The sequence below is a fragment of the Strix uralensis genome, chromosome 2 (genome assembly GCF_047716275.1).
Source record: "Strix uralensis isolate ZFMK-TIS-50842 chromosome 2, bStrUra1, whole genome shotgun sequence".
Taxonomy (NCBI): Eukaryota; Metazoa; Chordata; class Aves; order Strigiformes; family Strigidae; genus Strix; species Strix uralensis.
This window is the reverse complement of record NC_133973.1, coordinates 90,820,949-90,843,615: the sequence shown is the minus strand read 5'-3', so window position 1 is coordinate 90,843,615 and position 22,667 is coordinate 90,820,949. Positions and strand designations below refer to the sequence as shown.

Sequence of the window (22,667 nt, the reverse complement as noted above, 5' to 3'; positions counted from 1 at the left end):
TATATATAAAGGAGTTCTTATACTACTCACTTCCCAACTCCTAAGCAGACCTAGGGGAAGGGAGATATTCAGGACTAATGATTTCCTTTCTGTTTCTCCATGTGCAGAATACCTTCATTTCCCAAAAATTACCTATTCTGGTCAGCAGCTCATATCAAGAAGTCTCCTTTGGTATACCAAAATAATATTTTCTCTCTCTTCATATATATACTTTTCAAAGGTTTGAATCAGTTATCAGTTTAGAAGGTTTATCAGTAAAAAGATTTGCCTACCCAAAACTCACATTTGAGGTATATTGTTTACACTTATAACTTTGAGTGCACTTTTAAACAAACACAGTTAAATAAGTTTTGCTTTAGCTTAAACCAGATAGGTTGCACAAGCCCCTGTTTTTGCATAAAGTGCACATATCTGTAAGAGAGACAAATATGGCAACTTTGCTCTTGTATCTTTTTCGATGCTACAATGCCCGTGAACCCTTCAAAGATTTTGAGGGAGCAGGGTAGAAACAGTCGTGGAATTTATACTTAGAAAGCACTACTTCTACACAAGCAGCTACAGGAAAGGAAAAAGATTACTTAAGGGCACTTATGAACATACTCATTCAAGGTGACTGTGGCCAAGCAAAGTAGTATTCATCTACAGGTGAGCTGTCAAGGACAATACGAATAATGACTAAGTAATGATCCTGAAAATAGTGTCATAGCATGAGATATGACAATGGCTTGCACTTGCTTGAAGCATGATTGGCCTCAGGTGAGGATTCTACATATCTAAGAATGGATGCATTTCACAGGGAGGTCACTAGGGCTTAACCTCAGAATATCTTCATTTGTCAGAGACCTTAATTACAATCGCCTAACAAAACCAGAAAAATCCTACCACCCCTTTTCCTTCTATATAAACTACTTGAATTTTCCTGGATAAATCAATCTCTGCAAAATGAGGAAAAACAAATCCACACAAACTAGGAAAAATAAGTATAGAGCATTAGATAGAAAAGTTTCAGTCTAAAATAACTTATATGATGAAGTAAGATAAGTCACTTGAATCTGAGCTAACCAAGCACCTGAAGGGAAATGAGACTGAGGGGCACATCCTACCTCTTTTTCGGGCACATACTTTGCAATAAGTGCAACTTAGACATCTTCCTACAAATACAGCCCCAAAGCGACATTTTTCCAGTGCCTTTGGATACAGTCACTGTGAGTGCATATACCTGTACAAGCACTCAAAGAAGAGCATCAAATATATTTATACCTATATACAGAATGTCCAAATGTGTAACTATATAGTAAAACTGCATGGATCCTATTCCTTTTCAAACTGATAAAACAGGCTCCCGAATGAACGCATCTGCACACATTTGTATTGCGCCAGTATACCTTTTGGCGATCTGTTCCAATACTAAACAAAATCAGACTTTATATATATATGATAACTGTAATAATAGAATATATACATGTAATGAACAATTTAACTTCAAAAGCATTGCAAGGAGTAGAGTTAATTTCACACTGGGATAAAGATCACTCAGTTTATAGCAAATATACAATAAAAATTACTCAGTAGTTAAAAAATTAAGTAAATTCACTGTTATCTGAAATTTAATTTTTGGTTTGTTGTGGGGTTTTGTGTTTGTTTGGGGGGGGGGGGGGGGGGGGAAGAGAGTGAGCGCACTCAGCAGTAATAATAGGATTCTTAAAAACCCCACTAGTTTTATAACAAATGGCAAAGGTGAAAGAAAAGTTAGTTGATATTTCAAAAAAACAAAATATTTCAAAAAAACAAAATATCCAAATACAGTTAACTCTGCTGTTGTAATGTCAACAGTTATGTCTACTTATGGTTTACACACCCTCAATCCTCCCCCATCAAAAACAGCACATCCCATGCTGCAAACATTTTAAAATCAATTTATTTTCACAAACAGATATTTCAAGTATTTTTTTTACACTGATTTGTTGCAGCAGCACATTTTTACATCCACTGACCTAAGGCACACACATCAATCAACTGTACAATTCATAAATTTACATGTTAAACCATCATATTTTGAGAAAGTCTTTACAGTGTCAACAGAAATCAATGATGCTTTTCATTATTCCTTTCATATGCCAGTACCATCAGATGTTCCTCATCTTCCATAATTTAAAAAGTCAGTACCAAAAAACTGATTTGTATAAAAGAAGTCAAATATCCATGTAAGCTTATTCTAAGTCTAATTTTAAAATTACTCATAAGGGATGGGGTGTACATTTTAGATTTTAAGTATTCACCTACCTGAGCATAGCCTAACCAAGACTTTTTTTCCTTTCTGTTTTTGATGCGGGATGTAGAGTTGTATATATGGCCCTGAAAAGCAAAAATTTCCAATAATTTAAAAAAATATCAGTGACAATTTTACACATAATCATTTACCATCTAAGTAACAATGTCTTCAACCATACTGAGAAGTGAAAATTGTAAGAAAATGCCGTAAAACTCTTATAGAAATCATTAGAAAATTTTAGACAAACTAATTGACAAACTGATCATTAGTAAGCTACAAAAGATTCTCAATGGAACCGAACATCATAAAAGTTAAGTTAAAGTATTAACCAGCATTCATCAGACAAGAAGAAATCATATTACCCTCACTGTTCCGCTATATCCAGAGCCAATTTTGTAAAGTCCATCTTTACATAAGAGATAGAGGAAAAAACCATCGCTCTGAAGTAGGCACTGGTCATCTTCATCTACAGATATTTCTTTCAATGGCCATTTGTGCATCAAGGCTGCCTTCTTTATCCCGTTACTGAACCAGTCCTGGATTTGGATTTTTCCCACTAGAACTGCCTGGACACTCCGCTGAAGAGAGTTTAAAATGGTTGGCACCTGAACAGTAAAAAAAAAAAAAAAAAAAGTGAGTGAAAAACATGACTATTTTTTAGATGTTGATTTTTTGTTCTATCTCCAACTCAAGAGAGACAAAGAAATACCTATCTAATCTCAAAAATAGTAAGGGGAAAAAAAGTTAACTGAATTTACACAATAGATCTTCTCAGAACTCACATACACATCATTTACATAAATTCCCAGATACAGAGAAGTTTTAGTGCAAGACCTGAATAGTCTGACAAGCATGGCTGCCATTATTGGTGAGGATAGCAGAGATTGCTTGCAATGTTCTTCCTGTCTCTCCCCATGCAGCTACCAAACTGAAGAGGCAAGCGCAGGAAAGTGCTGTCAAGGACTGTCCTGTACTGTCATTCATTCCCGTGCTACGGACAGTTATCTCCAGAAGAAGCTGGAACAGGGATTCTGCAAATAAAACATAGCAATTACATAGACAAGTCACAAAATCATACCAAGCAATTTGCTAGTCAACAGGAAATTAATCTTACAAAATACATGATACATATTTTCTCAGACGTTATGCTGAGCCCTACTTCCAGACGGAAAAGAAAGCATCCCATTTAAGTAGGCCTAAAACATACTTAATGTTTCATTCTTTTTCAGCCAGAAAACATCAAGTCTTGATAATCACAATGGCCAGAGAACAAGAGAAACCAAGTTCCTCTGTTACAGTGGAACACATTAATAAGAAATGGGCCAGAAGGAGTTACTTTATCTGCCTATTCAGTCTACGTCATCACTGAGATGATGTGCAGATGTTGACCAAACTTGTCTAATCTTTATGACCATTACCCATGTTGAAGCACATCCCACTTCTCAGAAATGAGCATTTCAAATCAAAGATTGAAAATTATTTTGACCATATGCCTCTTTTCAAGCACTGTTTAGTGGCTGAGCATCTAGAACCGTCAAGGTGTGAACAGAAATCGACCTCTATTTTCTTGATAGCACATACAAATAATCACCAAAGCAGTAATCAAAACAAAGCCTTCTTCATAGCTTTTTAATACTCTGTGCATCAATATAAAATAAAAACTTTCTGTAGGAAATTACTATTGTCTTTGGAAATGCACTACTGTTAAGCCATAACATAGGAAAACATACATAGAAAGTCTTAAGATGTATTTTAGTTTTTTTATTTTTAAACAGCAGATGCTACAGCCTAGCCTTCCTTGCAGTTCTATAAACCAGTAAAAACTATGAATTAACAAAAGATAATTGGGTTTTAACTTAAAGCACATAATCAATCATATACTCAAAGTCATAAGGAGTTCAACTTTTATTTTTAATATCATTAAAAGCAAAATTAATTTTCAGGGAAGCTTTTGGATGGCCAGAGGAAATAAAAGCAAGAATTCTGACACTTTGTTTAGCAGCTTTATATAAATTACAACATTAAATAGTTAAGCTACAGATTTCAACAGCAGATCACAAAAGAAGTTCACTGTAGAACTATCTTCTTTCAAATAAGACCAAGTATTTTATAGCTTTAGTAAGACAAATGAATAACAATTTGTAAGATTGTAAGGTTTACTATGTTTCACTGAAACTCTGCATTACACAGCAACAAGACATAACTTTTTATATATATACCTTTACATGCCAACATTCCTGTTCTACAAAAGATTTAAGCTGATAAAGTACTGGTAGACCATAAGGAGTTCGCACTCCAGAATAGTCAGTCAGTTGAGAACAAGCATGTTCTTATCTCATAAATACTTGCTAGTAACCATTTTCTTCTATCCAACACGTAACAGATGCATGTGAATACAAAGACAGTAACAGATGAAATATTACCTAGGACTTCAGGAGGCTCTGATTGCAGGCCTTCTGGTTGCTGGCCCTGGAGCACATTAAGTAGGGCTTGTAGGCTCCTGAGACACAAGGATGGATGAGAAAATCTTGTCTCCTTTATCAGTTCAAAGACTTCACATAATCCAACTTCAATGATCTAAAGAAGTACAGATATTTCAGAATACCTGTTAATATAGTATTTTTGGATCTTCATCAATAAAGGTCTATCACAGTGTTCACAGTTCTTTGAGTGACGAAAATATAAAAGACAGAATACAATGGTAATTCAAAAGAGAAACAAAATCAAGAACCCACCTATATAACTGTACTAGCAAATATTACACAGAAGTAATGACGTTATATGAAAGAGCATATCTAAGCAGAGTAAAGGTTCCCTGATAAAACAAGGAAACTTAAAATTTTTTGGACAATGTAAGATAAAATGTGCCTCTGAGCCCTTCTAATTTCTATCAAGTTCACATTTTGACAGACCTCTTTTTCCTTTTTCCTTGCTCATTAATGTGAACCAGCAAGCTAGAATTGACTTGCAACCTGACTTCCCAACTTGAGTAATGATACATTAGACAGCTGACACCGGCAGCACTAGTACTTTTCCCTCCAAAGCCTCCGAGATTGTTTTGGTGACAATATAAAAAATAAAGATTAATTACTTGTCACTAAAACTCCATATGTACTCACAGACATACAACATCTGTAACAGCACTGTTACAGCCTCTCCTAACTCTCCCTTTTAGCCCCTCCTAACTTTCCCTTTTAGAATCTGAGCGATTATAGTTATGCTTTTCTCCAATGACTGTTCCCTTTCACTTCCTTCTCAACTTAGTATGTAATAATGATGAGGATAAAAGAAAAGTGAGCAGGGTTAACTCATTACAAATAAGCAACCATATCTTCAGTTCACTATTCTTCACATTTCTGTCAGGAGCAGAAGCCCTATGTTAAAGTGTTTAATATAGATTAACCCCTGAGTAAATCTAAGGAAAAAGACTGAAATGTGAAAATAAATAAAATTGTTAATGGAACTGCCACTCATGCTTAGGACAGATCTATTCTGACAGTCAGCTGTAAGTTCTACTGGATGCCTTGTAAGTGTTTTTCCTGTCATTCAATTTTTTTCGATTCTTATCTTTCAGAAGGTATTTTACCACCTGTTTGATTTTTGGAGGAAGAATAGAAACATAATCAAATCAAGTCTTCAAAGTGCAACAGCAATTTTCCTGCAAATTAGACCTTACATTCCATATCTTCAATAGAGTGGGGGAAAACACATGCATGGAATCTACAGAGGAAAAAAACTGTCAACAAAGTAACAGCATAGATGTCTTTTCCAGCATGCAAAACTCAGCAACATCTTGCAGGATAAAGAATAAAATACACTGTAGTACATTTTTAGAAATACCCTTTCTTTTCAGTGATAGTATCTTTGAGAGAAACTGAGAAATTTATTGTATTCTTCCTAATCTTCAGACAAAAGACCTCATCTAGCAGCTGACAGAGGCAGCTGGAGAAAGCAGAGAACCTAACACAGCGGAGAAAATAACTTGGTGAACTTCCACTACAGTAAGAATCAACAATGAATAGTTCTGCTGGGATTTTGTCTGATCTGCAGAGTTTTTGGGTTGTTTTTTGTAGTATCTGAGATCAAACTAGGTAGACTTCTTAAAACAGGTCTCTTCACCTTAAATATATATATGTATTTTATATATACACAATGTGTGTATCATTCTCTCTCAACTCCTCCAAACTGTGCAGTGAAGGACAGAATAAACAAGTCTGTTCAATACATCTTAAGCTTGTTCTCACTGCTCTCTGAAGGGTCTCTGCGCCAAAACAAGCACTGCTGCAGTCTCAGTATGTGTCACAGCCTGTCAGCTCTTACTGATGCTCTCCACTCAGCCACCCTCCCGTTCCCTTTCTGACATCTTTGAGATTTCAGATCAAAATCATAAGCCCACTTTATGAAGGGTACACAAAATTCTAGCCTGAATGCAGACATCGTGACCCATAATTGATTCTTTAAAAAAATTCTATTTCTTCAAGAAGTCTTATCTACATTGTTTTATTTCCTTTGTCTTCTCTCTCTCATAACTGCCCAATACTCACATTTCTATGTTTATTTAAGAATACATAATACTCTGTATATTTAATACTCTGCATTAATTTATATGTATATTATATACATACAAAAAATACTTTCCACAGGTAACACATTCTCCTAATGAATTCTGAAAGACTTAAAGTCTGTTTCTAAAGAGAGTATTTTTTATTTTTTGTTACAATTTGAAAATTTTAATTTTTGCTTAAGCTTATTAGCTAAGCAGCAAAATGTATGCTACTGCACAAACAAAGAATATTGAAGTCAGTTAATTCCACCTTAATCACCTTAATCCAGTATTTGTTCCTTTCAGTACAGGGCTTCTGTGGATCATCCATAACTCAGTGCTAAGTTTAATTTTGAGGGGGGGTAGCGCCTCTTTTTAACTCCAACAATTACAAATCAAATCAGTAGAACTGAATCTGCCCTATTTCAAGTAGAGAGAATTCCCCATCATTAACTAAGGTATTAAATAAATAACGTACTAAATAAATAAGTCAGGCAAAGGGAAATATTTCTTGCAAACCCAAAATTTAAAGCTATCAAAGCAAGTTACTAAACTGTCCAAACACAACTAAAATACGAACTTTATTGTGTTAATATCTGAAGACCAGCAAATTGTGTGTCTCTTTTTTAAGAGTTGTTAAAAACAACTGTTCTCAATCTTACTATAGAAATTGTGTAGGCCAACTTTTAATTCCGAAATGTATTCTAAGTAAAAGCTCTAACAAACCTGACTTCCTCAAGTTTAAAACTTAAAAAAGATACTTCAATAGAACACCTTAATTCAACCTAAGCTATACCACTATAAAAAGTATAATGTTTTCAACTTATTCTCAATTAAACCAAGACTTTTCACAAAAAAAACCCCAAAACCAAAAACAAAACCCCACACACCAAGGATGAACTTCACCAGTTTAACTCTGGAGAATCCGGAAAAGCACAAATCCTGACTACATTTCTTTTGAATCTGACTTTCACCTCACTGTCAAACTCAAAATACATCAGTATTTTTTTTAATAAGCTAACACTTACTTTCAGAAACTGGTCTAGCAAATATTGTAAACCATAGAAACTTCAGTAACAGTCATCTTTGTATTTAACAAACTAAGCTCTACCCAGTATTGTTCATTATAGGTAAGAACAAGACCATAATATACTAAAAGCATATATTCAGGATACAAACACATTTACATAGCCTCTATGTTGTTTGTAATGCAGTTTTACTACCTGCAAGACAGCTCCAACAGGATGCCTTTTTCAAATGTATGGATGTAAGTGAAAATAATAATAAAAAGTGTCTTACCTCAGAGTGACCTAAACAACCCAATATTAGCTAGATAGTAATTAAAAATACTGAGGTTGTACCAAGCACTAAGACATTGTTGAACCAGTAAAAATTCTTGAATTCTTAGATATTTTGCAGATTCTTTGTTAAAAATTAATAGTTTGAGAGCATATTGATTTTCATCAATTTTGTATTTGCTGTATTAAAGGTAACAAAATATCTCACTGATTTTATGTTTTGAGAAAGGAAAAGTAAAGTTTCCTACCTACAGTTTCCCTACCATTTTTTCTAAGCCACCATCTTTTTAAACTGCACCGCTTTTCCATGTCTCTTTTTGATAAACTCTCCATCACCTTTATCAATACCAATGTTTTAATTTTCAAAGTGTTCTGTTCATATCACTGGTAAATCTCATCCTTCTTGGAACCTCTTTTAGTTTCAAAATCCCTAAAACTCCACTCCATTCTTTATAAATGCTGATAGCTACATTGCCTTTTACTTAAAATTTCAAATTAATCATCTACAAGCACTTGCTGATTCTTTTAGTATAATCCACAAGGGGTCGGATGCAGTTAATAAACAATGCTAACTTTACTTTTACTGACCGCACATTATTTTGAAACCATCAACCATGACATTTCAGTTACCAAGTTGCAGTTACCTGACTTATGTTCCTCTGCAATTCTCCACAACTATCTTCCAGAGTGCCAACTTTGCCCTTCAGGTAATACTACCTAAACACAATCACCTATAAAATTCTAATTTTCTAAGCAGTGAGAACATTCTACATAAATCACTGCGGCAACAACCTTTTTAATTCAGTATTTGTTTGTATTGTTTTTAGAGCTAATACAAACAAGTAAAGTTACTCTGAATACGCTTTTTAGACTCAGAATAACAACAAAAGGAAGGAGGACTCATAGCATTAATCAGTTAGCAATGAATAAAACTGAATGCACAGAAGTTACATAGTACAAAAGAAGTGAATCAGGGAACTAACAAATTAAGAAAAAAATCAGTAACTCCTATATAATTATTTCTGACTTTCCACCATTAATCCTACTATAAGCACAGAAGCATTAAATAGCAAGAAACCTACCATAACAGTTGAGCTATAGTGTCCCAAATCTTAATGTTAATTAGTGCCAAAAGGCACTAAAGCCAAAAAAGGGAAAGATTAAAAAACTAAGGTAGTAAGAATAATTGACAGTTACTGCAGACACGTATACCTGGCAAGTCCTCTTTGAAAATGCTCCAACAGCTGAATTCCAATAGCACTAAGATTTTTCTGGGGGTAAAGCAAGAGAAAGCACCCTTTATCACTACCAGCTAGTAGCCTCTGACAGATGCAAGAGCTGCCTTATTTGCATTTTGTAGAGACTTTTGAGGCTGTAGGTTATTTTCAAGTACCAGTACTTACAGAGGATTGCATGTTGAATGTTTACCTGACATTTAGTTGACTTTAAAATTAATTATTGGGCAGGTACATAGATCTTCCTAATTCATCAAATCAAATGATTCTGGACTAGATGGACTACAAATAAAACTATAGCTATTTTCTGAGCATCTGGCTTATAATGTTGTTCTATTTTCTCCACAAAGATCATACAAACTTTAGATCACATACATGGCACATTTTAATGAGTACCCAGTTACTTGCCTTTGGAAGTTTAATAGGTGGCTCTTTGGATTCCTCTTCTTCATCACTGTCCGAATCCCCACTTTGTACATTGTTCTTTGAAGCCAAAGATACAGATGCTTCTTTTTTTTGCCACTCCAACACACAATGGCGGACATTGCAGTAAACATTAAAAGCTGAAGGGTTGCTATGTAATCTGATATCTGGTATGGTTATTGTACTCTCCAGGTTTTCAGTCTGAAAAACAAGATTAGTTTCAAGTTTATTAGAAGTTTCAAGCTTTGCTAAATACAAACTGAACTTTCCTGTTTAAGTACCAATTATATTTCAGGCAGGGAAGAAAGGAGGAAGAAATCTCAATGTATTCCATCTGGCTTTAGTCTCTACCTCTCATAACTTGATGAGGACACTGGGACAGAAAATGAAAAGCAGCTCAGGCTACAGGATGGCCCAAACCTGTGTGTGCCACAGCCAAGAGAGTAGCAGAATTCAGGATTCATCTTCTTAACAGGGGTCAGTTTTGGGTTTTTAAAATTATTATTACTGAATTTTAAAATGTAGTATTTGTTACTCTAGTTGTTAATTTTAATTTATTGTTAAATAATAAAAAAATTAAGCTGTTTGCTAAATGTATATTAGAAATTTAAAATACCATTACTGTTTTGTAATTAAATGAAAACAGATGGTAAGTTCAAAAAATCCCCTGGCAGGATGCTGTGGATAATAATTTTGCGGATAATAATACCTAACAGACAGACTACTGAATACAAAAATCTATTAAGGCCTACGAAGAAACAAGACACCATTCTGTTTTCAGAAGCCTTGAGCCACAAAGTTAAGAGTTGGGAAACTGTTCTGAGAAACTACATTACCCTGCCCCACCCTCACCTTGGTATCTACCACAGATATATTACTGTCAGCCACTGCCAAGACACAAAAGAGCCTTCATGAGACTGTCATTAGACTTCGAAAAATATTAATATTGGAAAACATCTTTTAAATTCTGCCCCATACTCTCCCTTTCTGCAAGAGTAAGAAGGGACAGGAGGAATGACAGACTTAGAAACAAACAAAACCCTACAACAACAACAAAAATTCCCAGGCAGAGTTATACTTCCTCTTCAGTGGTGTACTACAAAGACTAGGCTGCTTTAAGCACAGGCTATGAAAAACTGAAATTCAGGCATATGGGAAGAAGAAATTCTCTGTAATACCTCAGTGCAGACAGAGGGCACAGAGACTACAGAAGGAGAGAAGGCCTCGGTTAAGAGTGCAGAGCAAATCTGCTTGAACACGCAAGGCAAAATTCTGACTGAGTCAGGGTCATGACTACTTCACAAGGTTATTTTCGTTTGTTTCTTGAATTCTTGGGGGGCAGTAAGGGTGGAGGCTTTTTGTCTTTTTTATTTAAGGAGGATACATACTGTGAATGATCACATTCATTTGGTAGGAGAGTACACAGTGAATTATATTACAGTGATATGAAACAGATCAGACTGGATATACTCTGAGAGCGGTGGTGGGAAAGAGGACTTTGAACTAGCAGAGAAGAGGGAAAAAGAAGTTTGAGAACCAGTGAATTGGATAATGTTTTAATGGGGTGATTTATTTTTCTACAATATGGTAGCCACAACTTTGTACATCAAAACACAGCAATGGTTCACAGCACATTTTTACCTGCACTTATTTTTTTATTATTACCAGAAATATCATGGGCTTCCAACGTAGAACACTTAACACCATATGTTACAAAAGTTAACAAAAAATTCAAAATAGCTTCAAAATATTTCATGTAGTTTACATATTTCCTTTTATTTTTGACTACAGTATTACTCTAACTGTACTGGTACATATTTGCATATCCTTTTCATTATTACTACAAAATTATTGCAAGTTAAAACATTAAACAGCAATGGTTTGCTCTGTAGCCTATTTTATCCAGCATAGAGTTTGTTACTTTTTCTTAACCACACCAGTGTTAGCAGTAAGCACAAAAAATATAAAGATAATTTAAAAAAAAAAAAAAAAGCTGGAAAAAGTTCCCTACACATACTGAAAGTTTGGGGGTTTTTTCCCTTTTTTTTTTTTTTTTTTTTTTTTTTTAACCACAACAGAACTTCTGCCATTAGGGATTGAAAGACAACATAAGTTTAGTCCTTGTTCAACACGAATACGTTTGAAATAATAAAGCTGCTGTTAAAAACCCACAATATTAATCAGTGCAAGAACTCAAGATACAACCTCCTACGTCATTCCAGTATCAAACTGCATCAAAATAGATTTGGACTGATACCAATGATAACGAGCTATGATATACTTTAAAATGTATTTGGCACCACAAAACTAAATGGTTATAACATATGACTCTTCTGTATGTCAAATATCCATACCCCAAGAGTTTTTGCAGCTGCTGTTAAGGCATACTACACAATATCAGCTTTTGGCTTTAAAGCTAACTCAGTTGAAACGCACAGGTTAAAAAAATTATTTAGTGAGTTTACTAAGCATTTTGCAGTTTACTGACAGTTACAGGAAGAGAAAAATATTTGGATTCTCTGAAATATTTCTATCTGAAGTTCACTTATCTAATTAGTATCAGGTATTGTAATTATAACATCTGTGAAGAGTTTCCATTCCAGTTCTTTCTTGTCAGGAGTTCAGCTTGGTCTTTGCTCCAGAACAGCCTAAATTCTGTAGCTCGTGTAGCCTCTTTTGAAATAGGTTGGCCAAATTGTTGAACCAGCACTGATAATTTTAGAGATCACAGTGCTAGATAAAATATTAATGTATGTTTTCTTACCTATTAATAAGCTAAGTATTCTCAATACTTTACAACTATTAAAAAGTCCCTTTCCTAATGCTTTAGCTTTTAAACAGCAAGCACTTTAACCATTCTATCTTCGTGTTTAGTGTCTCACTCCTCTACAACAGTGCACAAACTATATATTCAATAATCTCCTACACAGACTTCAGTACAGCACAACATTCTCCAGAAAACCCTTCTCTCTGTGAACAGTGTAGCACTAGAATATATGACTAAGAAGTAGAGTTTAATTTATAGCTGTGATGTTAACCCACTCTTTACATTTCTCAGTTCATACCTCCACTTGCCCTTTACAATACCTTATCTCCAAGAACTGCAAATTCTTTGAAACTAGAAGTATTTTATACTCCATTCTGTTACGCACTTGACAAATATAGTAGCAATCCTAACAATGCTCAAGAATAGTTTTGAAATTCGCTACCTGGTTTTATCAGTTTAAAAACATTGACCTTACAACTGTACTAAATAAATCTCTTTTCGAATGATAAGTTGCTGGGTTGTAAAAACAGGTTAGAACTTAATGATAATTATGACTTTCACTATTTACCGTCTTTCATTTGAGGGGAAAAAACCACAGTTGAATTAACAGTAAATGTATAAGCATACAAATGCTTAGCACGTCTCAAGGCAAAAGAAAGATGCTGAATGACAAGACACGTTGTTTCTGGTTGGAGATTAGGAAGGAAACTTCTGATCATCACATTGTTCTTTCTCTCTCTCTCTCTCTCCCCTCCCCCCCGCCCCCGCTACAAACTTCACCATAAGGTAAAAACCATTGACGATTTACTCCTGACCGATTCGCTCAAGTCACTGAAGGGCTTTAGCTATAATATTTATAGTTTCTAGGTCTTCAGAACAAACATCTGTTCAAAAGTGAAGGTATATGAGCAGGTTGTATAACCAACACTTTCTTAAATTTCTTTTACAAAAGGCAGAGATGGAGCTGATCAGAAAAAAACATGAAAAACTTTCTGCCCCTCTAATGCAAATGCTCACTCAGTGAGCAGCTTGCCTTTTTTCTTCTTCTGTTTTCTTTTCTTCAGCAGTGGTAGTTGAAAGTATTCAAAGCAGACATCACAAGTTTTTTGCATACAAGGCAAATTTTCTCCTTCCCAGATTACAACAGATTCCTAACTTCACTGAGGTCAGATGCACCGATCAAGTTAGGAAATTGGGACTTAAACTCATCCCATCAACTGGAAGTTTCCTTTTTTACAACTAATGACAGCCATGGCACTGGGTCATTCTTCTACACAGTCATACAAACTTCCCTGATAGTATGAGAATCATGCTACCACCTGAACAATCTTGCTACTGGCTCATAGATTTTGAGGTAGAACAGATCACTATGAAAATCTAACCACTAACGGTGCCTACAGAGCCCCACTTAGTAATTCTTATATCAAACTAATAAGTCTATTTTAAGTTACAACAATTCTCTTAATGATACTGCATTTCATGTTGACACAAAATAATTCTACACTGTCAAGGAAAACAGTGGAACATTAAGACAAAATGTTAAACAAGTTCTACGAACACAGTGAAGGAATTTATTAATTTTGCACAGATCTAGGATTATTAATAATCCAATCAGACTGCTCTTGAGCTATGGGATACATTATTTCAAGAAAAATCCCCACCGATAGCTTGTTTTCTTGGTGTTAAGCATATCAAGATCCACGGATACATGAAAAATCTTTTTGTGATGCTATGGTGAAGAGCAACAATCACTTTTTCTGCACCTCTAAATGATCTTTCCTTAATGGCTACTGGAATACTGCAATCCAAAGCACTCACTATGTGTAAGAATGTCTAGAAGCCCAGCTTCTAGGATGTCTGAGTAGGAAACGAGATGATAGGCTCTACATTTTTTTCTCCCAAGGCATTTGGTTTCTCGGAATATGAAATTGCTTTCAAAAAGAATGGAGCTTCAAGACTGGAAAACAGAATTATGCTTTTTGATTTAGTGGTTTTCGTATGAGCTGTAAGGAAGTGGGACATTCTGAAATCTTTATCTTTGTTGTTTCATTTGCTATCACCATAAATTGAAAATGCACCTTTTTAAATCCAGATACATGATGAAACATGCATAGTAAAACTTAACAGATACCCAGTATTCATCACATCTTCTGTCTTGAGTGCCAGAAAAATTTATTTGTGCTAGACAGAACATCTAGAATTAAATTTTGGTGGAAAGGAAGAGCAATTTTTAAACATTATGTCATTCTTACAAAATGTGCAATATTAAACTTCAAAAAGGAGATCCTCAACTGAACCCATACAAGGTGAGGTAACAGTGATGAAAGGTCATTTCCATGGTCAGGACTAAGGCATCTTTTTCAGAGGAACAGAGAATCCGTAAAGGCGATAAACCTAATTAAATCTCTCACAAAAGTTTTCTGTATTTTAGGTAGACAAAACAGAAACAGACTATGTTCTCCAAACATTTAAAATAAAGTTAGAAAAGCCCTTCTCTTGAAGTTTTAAAAGATACTGAAAGAACAATTCAATCCCGAACTACTGAATAATGAAATCTAAATGCAAGTCTGAGAAATTTCAATGCCAATATAAGTAAAGAATCACGAACGTAGTTTTAATACATAAATGTAAGATTGTATTTCTTGTGTGTTACTTTTTTTCTAAACAATAAGAAGATATTTTATGAGAGAGAATGAAGTGCAGATGCCCATACGCTGATGTGTGACCTGTCCTTGTAAAAATATAGTCCCTGATACATGGAAGGATGCATTATGCAGCAGAGGTTAAACACCACGGATTTGGTTCATAAAATAGAGCAGCCAGACTCACAAGTGCTCTTCTCAGTCAGCCTTTTGTAATGTTCCAGTACACTCCAGGAAAGGAGCGGGAAAAACAAAACCCTCTGGTCTCGTCTACACTTGTCTCACACCTAAACAGTTTTCCCAAAAGATGAAATCCATACATAGCTTATTTTCTGATGAATTTATTTCCTTCCTCTTGAACCAGATGACTGCAATAATGGTTTATTATCAGATGCGATGAATATAGACTATAATCAGAAGAGGAAAGCTAATCTGTTGTTAAAGATATGTAAGGTTATCTGATCTAACCTCTGCATAACAGAGCACAGAAACTCACTAAATTCTTCTTTGAACAGTTCAAACATCTCTTAGAAAGGGATGCCCTCTTGAGGTTGAAACACCAAATAATACAAAAGCCATTGAAAACACTGTCAAATTATTTGAGAAGCTACGTGTGTTTTTAATGAGACAAATATTTATGCCAGTTGATCCACCTTATACATCTAATCATTAGCTTGCGATAAATTTGTCTGCTACACAAACTGACCTTTCCTAAGGTATTATTCCTTCCGTTTGTATAAAGCTAAACAAGTCATAGTTTAAAACTTCTGCATAAAGAGATGGATGCTGATCACTAGAAGTACTTTCTCAGACTCTGGCGGACTCCAATTTTTCAGTATTCTTCAAATAACATTATGAGAACAGAAGATGGTGAACTCTGACTTTCCATCCAGTCTCTCAGCTAAGTGTCCTAAGCAGTACTTCTATGAGTCAACAGTGAAGTGGGAATACTGCAGGGGATGAAAAGGGGAGGAGGGAGGGAAAGCAGCAATATTCACATGATTGAGGTAAGTTATACAGCCCACAATTTTCTAGTGATAATTGCTGCAAAAAAGAAAAAGGGTGAGGGGAGTGGGGGAAGGGCAGGAATCCAAGGTGCTACACCCACGTCTAATAACCACATACTTGTTTTCTATGCAAAAGTCACTCTATTCAGCACTGAATTTCTAAAGCCAAAGCACACTGCATCCACATGGAAAACTTTTATACCTCTGTTTAAAAAAAGATACCAAACCACAAAACCAAAAGTTAACAGTAGTTCAAATACAAGCGATCATAACATGACCCCAGCTTAGAACCAGAATAAGGCTCAAACTACTGGGCTGCATTAAACACCAATTAATGTTTTATACTTAAAATGTTATGACATTTAATGCTTAAATGGTGGAAATCATTTTCCTTCAGTTGTTCAACAGTGACTTTCTTTACGTTTCCTTCAATTTCTCAATTTCCATTTTAAGTAAGTGCACGGTATAAATAACAAATTTTTGGGTTCCTTCACCTTATTCTTAATTTAAGGCCTTTGCTACCTCTACCAAGCATATTAAGAGAAAGCTCCCACCTCTGTTCAGACTAAAAGACTCTGGTTCTTAAAAAATGAACCGATATACACAAGCTCTCCTCCTCAGAATGTCCAGTAGTGATGGGCTTTTCCATCTGCCCTATTATAAGGCTCCAAGTGGAAACTCACATTTTCCTGACAAAACACACATATCTGTTTTCAGACATTCCAGTGCAAAAATTATCATTGTGCTTATTCTGCACTGGTAAGCATGGGGATGCATTGAAAGCCATATGGAGAAAGAAACCAAAACAACAACAAAAAACCCAAGGAAACAACAAAAAACAAAACCACCCCACTTTGTCAGTAAACAAAGTTTGATAACCGAAAGATATGAAGCTGATTTTATCTTTCCCTTTTCAGCTACATTTTTCAGGAAATACACTATTTCCTGCTATCATGCTGAAATAAGTTGGAGTGCCTTTCTGTACCTCAGTGACTCGGAATGAACACCAGTGCTCTGCTGGTCAGACCAGGCCTTAAAAGACTGTCTAGAATAGAGGCATCAGTAAAAGACTTAAACCCATTATGCCTTTCAAAGGCAGATAAATCTTACTTAAAGCATCAAGTAGCTGTTTTAAATCCACGAAAAATCTTGAAAACAACCCTCCACAGCCATGAGGTGCAGAGATGATCAGTTAGTGCCAAATCTATAACTACTGACAAGAACAGCCTTTAATATGTTCATGTTGTCTTTGACCATTCAGAAGGGATCCTGCCAATCCATTTATCCAATGCAACTAAATCCAAGAAGCAAATTTGACTGTCAAACTTCTGCAGAACAGCAGTTCTGGATTTAGCTTCCTACTTCGCAGTTCAACTAGGGCACCACTGCTCAGAAAGACAAGGTTCCCTTTACATACTAACAATGATCAAAGCTGAAGAGTTATCTTATTTTAAAAGCTCAAGTTTCTGTCACCAGACAAAACACACAAAGACTAACTACATTCTGTAAAATTTCTTCAAATTTCTAACCTGGTTTTCTCTGCTGACAGTGGGTCTGATAAAAATCATGAAGGGCACAGGGCTAAAACTTCTAATATCATAGCAACTGAAGAAAGGGCTGAAAAATTTGGTTTGGACCAGAAATATTTCATGTACAGTAACGAGAACAGAAGTGAAGATAAGCCCCTTCTATACCATAGTCTGAAGCTGCACTACTTGAGATAAGCAGAACAATCTGGTAAGTATCCAAAAAGGCAATACCAAATGAAGAGATATAGGCTTGCTTCACCCTCCCAAAGTCATCTGTCTTGAGATAGAGTAACTACATGAGGTTTGGCAAATACGGATAAGATGGCCAAGCTGATGTACAGTGTATTCGTATTATAAGGGCATTCAACTGACTAGAAAGCATTTTCACTGGATATTTCAGTGGTTCTGTCCTTCAGAACCATTCCAGAAATTAGCTGCTTCCTCTTTACTGCCTAGAGTAGGAACCTAGGAAGAAGCCTCTATGCCTGCAGTGAGCCTTTATGAAAATCCCTCCAAGACTTGTAGTTTAAACAGAGAAATAATAGCTCTCTATTTAATAGAGAAAGAATGCAGCAGAGCAATATTTTAAAATACTGTTGCTTCTGTCTAGATTTCTTCTCTGCAACAAGTAAACATGTAAACATTTTCAAGAAGTTCACTGTACTGCTCCCATGCATTTAAAGTGATGGGGGCAGGGGCTACACAGGGAGAAAATATTAACAGATAAGTATCATCTATTCCATTACGGAGGAATTTTCAGAGGTAACTTTGGATTCCTTAGACATTAAATGCTCCCTTTCTCCTTTAGACAATATGGACAGAACTCTTTGCAGCAGCAGTCTCTTAACTGTTGGCTAGACGTGCGTGCATCTCTTAAATTTAACTTTAAGACCAACATGTTTGGCTACATTTACAGTTTAGGAACTGTAGAACCAAAAATTCTGTTCATATTATTTCATGCTGAACAGTTGAATATGGTTAATATTGGTATCACGGTCATCTAGAATACAGTAAAAAACCAATATTGGCCTACTATTATCTTTTCTAAACAAATAAATTGCTAGATGGACTTATTTTTTCCTTGTATTTCTCTCAATTGAGATTACTTTCATCTTTGAGTCAGAACTTTTGTCAATTTAGTTAGACTTACCTTGTTGCGTGTTTTTATTTTCAACTTAGTCTTTTGTTTCCTTTTCAATTTTTTCTTGCTAAAAAGTTTCTTACTTCTGAAAAAGAGCAAAAAAAAAACCCCATGAGAACAAAAGATTAAACTCCCTTCCATACCCCACAATAAACAGCAGCACCAGCAGAGGAAAAAAAAGTCCGAAGTCTAAAATTTTTTCTCCTAAGCAAAGGGAGACAACACAGGCAGAATTTTAAGAGTATAAATCAGAATATAAAGCACTTAAAATGATGCTTCCCTAATGCTCCACTGAATTAAAGGCCTTTACTCTCATCAATTTAAGTAGAATATATGCTAGGACAGACAAAAAACCCCTGTATTTTATACTGTTTTACCCTACTGTTTCTATTACAAGTTCATTAGTGCCACACCAATGCTAGGAGCAAGAATTACTGATGATTCTCAGTAATACAACCTGTTAGTACAGAACATGTATGTTTTGTGAAGTCTTTACAAGATAAAGATTCAAGCCTTAGAAGACAAAAAGGAAGCTTTAAAAATGTACCATTTGGCAGAAAATTCAGCTAGTGGAAGACACTGCAACTTTTGAACACAGCTTTTAAAAATTTTGTCTGGACTTTCCCCCCCCCCCCCCAGCTTACAGACTTTTCATTTCCATCCTGTTACATTATGGCTCTAGCTAACACACACTCCTCTAACCCTCTTCTGCCCACACCTCATTCCTAACATACTCTTTTTCTCCTCCGTTTTACTAACCAGTAAAAAAAAAAAAAAAAAAAAAAAAGACACCATACACACATTCAATTGTTTTGTCACCATCACTGAGATTACTTTGTTTGAGATTAATATTTTTTAACCTACTCTACATTTCTCTGGTCTGTTCAGATTACAAGCCCCCTGCAAAAAAGCATACAGCTCATCCTATACAGGACTTTAAGTAACAGCTACTAACATTTCTCTCTGCCACTTAAACATTACTCAAATAGTTTACAGCTCAGATTAGTTGGAAAAATAAAACTATGGAATCTGAAAATCACAGGCAGTAAAAAGTTGCACTTTCAAATAATAAGAGATTGAGATTCAGGAGAATCTTTCAGTTTTATTCAAACAACTTTGTTTTAAATAACAATTTTGAGGGACTAAAAACATATTGCTTACTACTTTTTCCTGTAGAGCATTCAGACTGCAACAGTATGCAAGTCTCATGGTCCAACAGTCAAAAGATGGAAAATAAAGTTTGACCAATGTCCACCCGTCAGAAAACAAGCTCGAGCAAAGAACCCCTGCAGAGTATCCCAAGAAAGCTGCCTGCTAGAAATTTCATCACCTTCCCCATCTTCAGCTATCAACAAAGACAGAGGTACATTCCTCATCAAGACACTTCCCACAGAAACAAGTCATCTCACTACTTTTTTTGTAAGGAACCACCACCATTATCCTAGAGTTAAGAGAAGTGATTCAGTGAGGGGGAACCCCCCAGCTTCCCCAGTAAACTAAAGCTTATAAAGAGAACCTAGATGACCTCCTAAGGTTTCTCCAACAGTAAAGTTTCAATATATGACAGCACACAACCTATTTAAGAAGCAGGGGGAAGAAATTTCGTACAACCTTTAATGTCCAAATTTCTATAATCAAACTCCATAGTCTGTTTCACGATTTAGTTATTCTTATATTAGACAAAGTTTTTCTTCCTGAGTTTAATGCACTTAATTCTTATTCTGCTGTCAAACATGAAGAACAGTGCAGTCCCTTCCATTCTTCTCTGGACCAAATAACCTTTTATGAAACTTTCACCCTAAGTGTAAAAGTCCCGATTTATTTTGGACAACTTCTGGGCTCTCAGTCCATAACACAAGCAAACTGCATTGACCAAAACCGAAAACAGTACTTCTTATTTGCTGTTGAGAAGAGGAAGAAGAATCGCCTCATACACCTCCAAGGTCAAACTTTTAACTGTATTCCAGGTATTATTTGGCAGCTTCACAGCAATACAGCACAGCAGAGTAACCCAGAGCAACTTGACATTTTCCTGCAAACTTCCAACTGAGCCTCCAATACTCTTAACTAGTTGTGTTGTTCATTATGCCTTTTAAACACAGTACAATTTGCACTTACCAGAGACAACTTGATAAGCATTGCTTTTTTTTTAAGAAAGGACACTAACTCAAGTTGCCAAGACATTTCAAATTTAATCCTACCTGCCAAAATCCTTGCTAACTCTCCAAATTTGTTTTAGTCTGCAAACATTACAAGCACTCTTTCATCTTGTAAATATTTCACAGGACAGTCCCCATATTTTTTTATGTATTTCTCTATGTATACACATACGTCTAGAAACCCCCACAATACGTCTTTTTTTTTTCCTCCCACTAAGACTGGGCTCATTTCCAAAGTGGCAAAACCCCCACCATTTTGTAGACTAACTTCATTTGTCAATGATAAATAGACAATGTTTTCTCCAATTAGCAAGAAGGAAAGATCAGCAACGGGCTTACTTCCTCTTCTGGATTCCAAGTTGTGGTGCTATGATCTACCTCATTTATACATCAAACATTAAAGATTCTGCAAGTATAAACTCTTCCTAGTCACTCCACTGTAGCAGTTAATATCTTCAGCAAGGTTTAGGCTTGAACAATTTTTTACATGGAAACAACCTGGGTATAGAAATGCCATGTTGAGAATCCACATTTATCTCCCTATTGTTTCTTAAAACAAAACTGCAAGATTATGAAAACCCAGCATTTTTGTTCGGAAGTATACTCTCCCCCTGTATCCAAATGAAACTTCAGAACTAGTAAATGATTAATTAAAAAATAAAAAAAAGTCACCAGCACTAATTTTATAAACAGTTCTGAGCAACCTATCATTACTATGCATAATACTAATATGTTTATAATGTATCGGCATATAAAGATATATATGATTGTCCACAGTTCTACTGTTATATACTATTATGCCAGAAGGTTTTAATATTCAGATAGAAAAGATAAAATATGGGCAAGTATGTTCATGAAAAACAACATTAAGCAGATAATGAGTAATTTCCCATTGGAAACCACATGTGTTAATTATAAACCTGACTCTTCTACTGCCTGAAGATTAAGATGACCCTATATGGCTCAGTTGGATTTTTAGCTAAATTATTAATTACGGTTTTGGTTAACAATTGTAAATTGCTGTAAACTGTCATTTGTAAAGGTCTTGAAACTCTATGCTGGCAATCTGCTTCCAGTGGCAGAAGGCCTTTAGCCTTTAACTTTTAGCTCCGTTGTTGAAACCGAACACTGATGACCAGCAAATCTTAGTCAGGTTTCCTACAAACTGCTTCAAGCCATTGTATCATCTGAGACTAAGTTAGCAGTTTTGAATTGGACCACAAAGGAAGCACAAGTCAAATGAGTGCAGAACACGAAGATACCTTGACAAGAAAATACTTTTGGCAAATGGATCCAAAGAAAGAGTGAATGGTGCTATTACAGCCTTCACAGAAAAATCTGTTGAGAATGAAAGCCAATACCTAAAACGTTCAACCCTGGAATATGGAACAATTGTCTCAAACTAAAGGGGAAAAAAAGGGGAAGCTGCACAACAATCAATTGCTGGACAATTTAAAATAGGTAAAACAGCTGCTAAATTACATGATTGCATGATTACATGATTAAGCTTTGTGGCACCCGTAGTAGAAGGAAGTAAAAGCACGCTTAGTTTATTTGTTTTCAAACCACAAGTAGCATTAGCCAATACTTGCAATATTTGCTGCACTATTAGGGGGATGCTCTTCAGTTGTCTCAACACCATTGCTCTTAC

The 22,667-nt window shown here is 35.4% G+C and overlaps 1 protein-coding gene across 19 annotated transcripts in view; it reads right to left on the bottom strand.

The window, feature by feature from the left end:
* The window catches only part of MYCBP2 (MYC binding protein 2), a 204,765-nt gene that overhangs the window by 158,649 nt on the left and 23,449 nt on the right, over positions 1-22,667 (bottom strand). For all 19 annotated transcript variants that reach the window (XM_074859472.1, XM_074859470.1, XM_074859454.1 and 16 more), the window contains exons 2-7: positions 18,867-18,942; positions 9,757-9,972; positions 4,696-4,849; positions 3,107-3,303; positions 2,635-2,877; positions 2,284-2,355 (exon numbers count right to left, since the gene is read on the bottom strand). In XM_074859472.1, the coding sequence (XP_074715573.1) occupies positions 2,284-2,355; positions 2,635-2,877; positions 3,107-3,303; positions 4,696-4,849; positions 9,757-9,972; positions 18,867-18,942 (958 nt within the window). The remainder of the gene's footprint in view (positions 1-2,283; positions 2,356-2,634; positions 2,878-3,106; positions 3,304-4,695; positions 4,850-9,756; positions 9,973-18,866; positions 18,943-22,667) is intronic.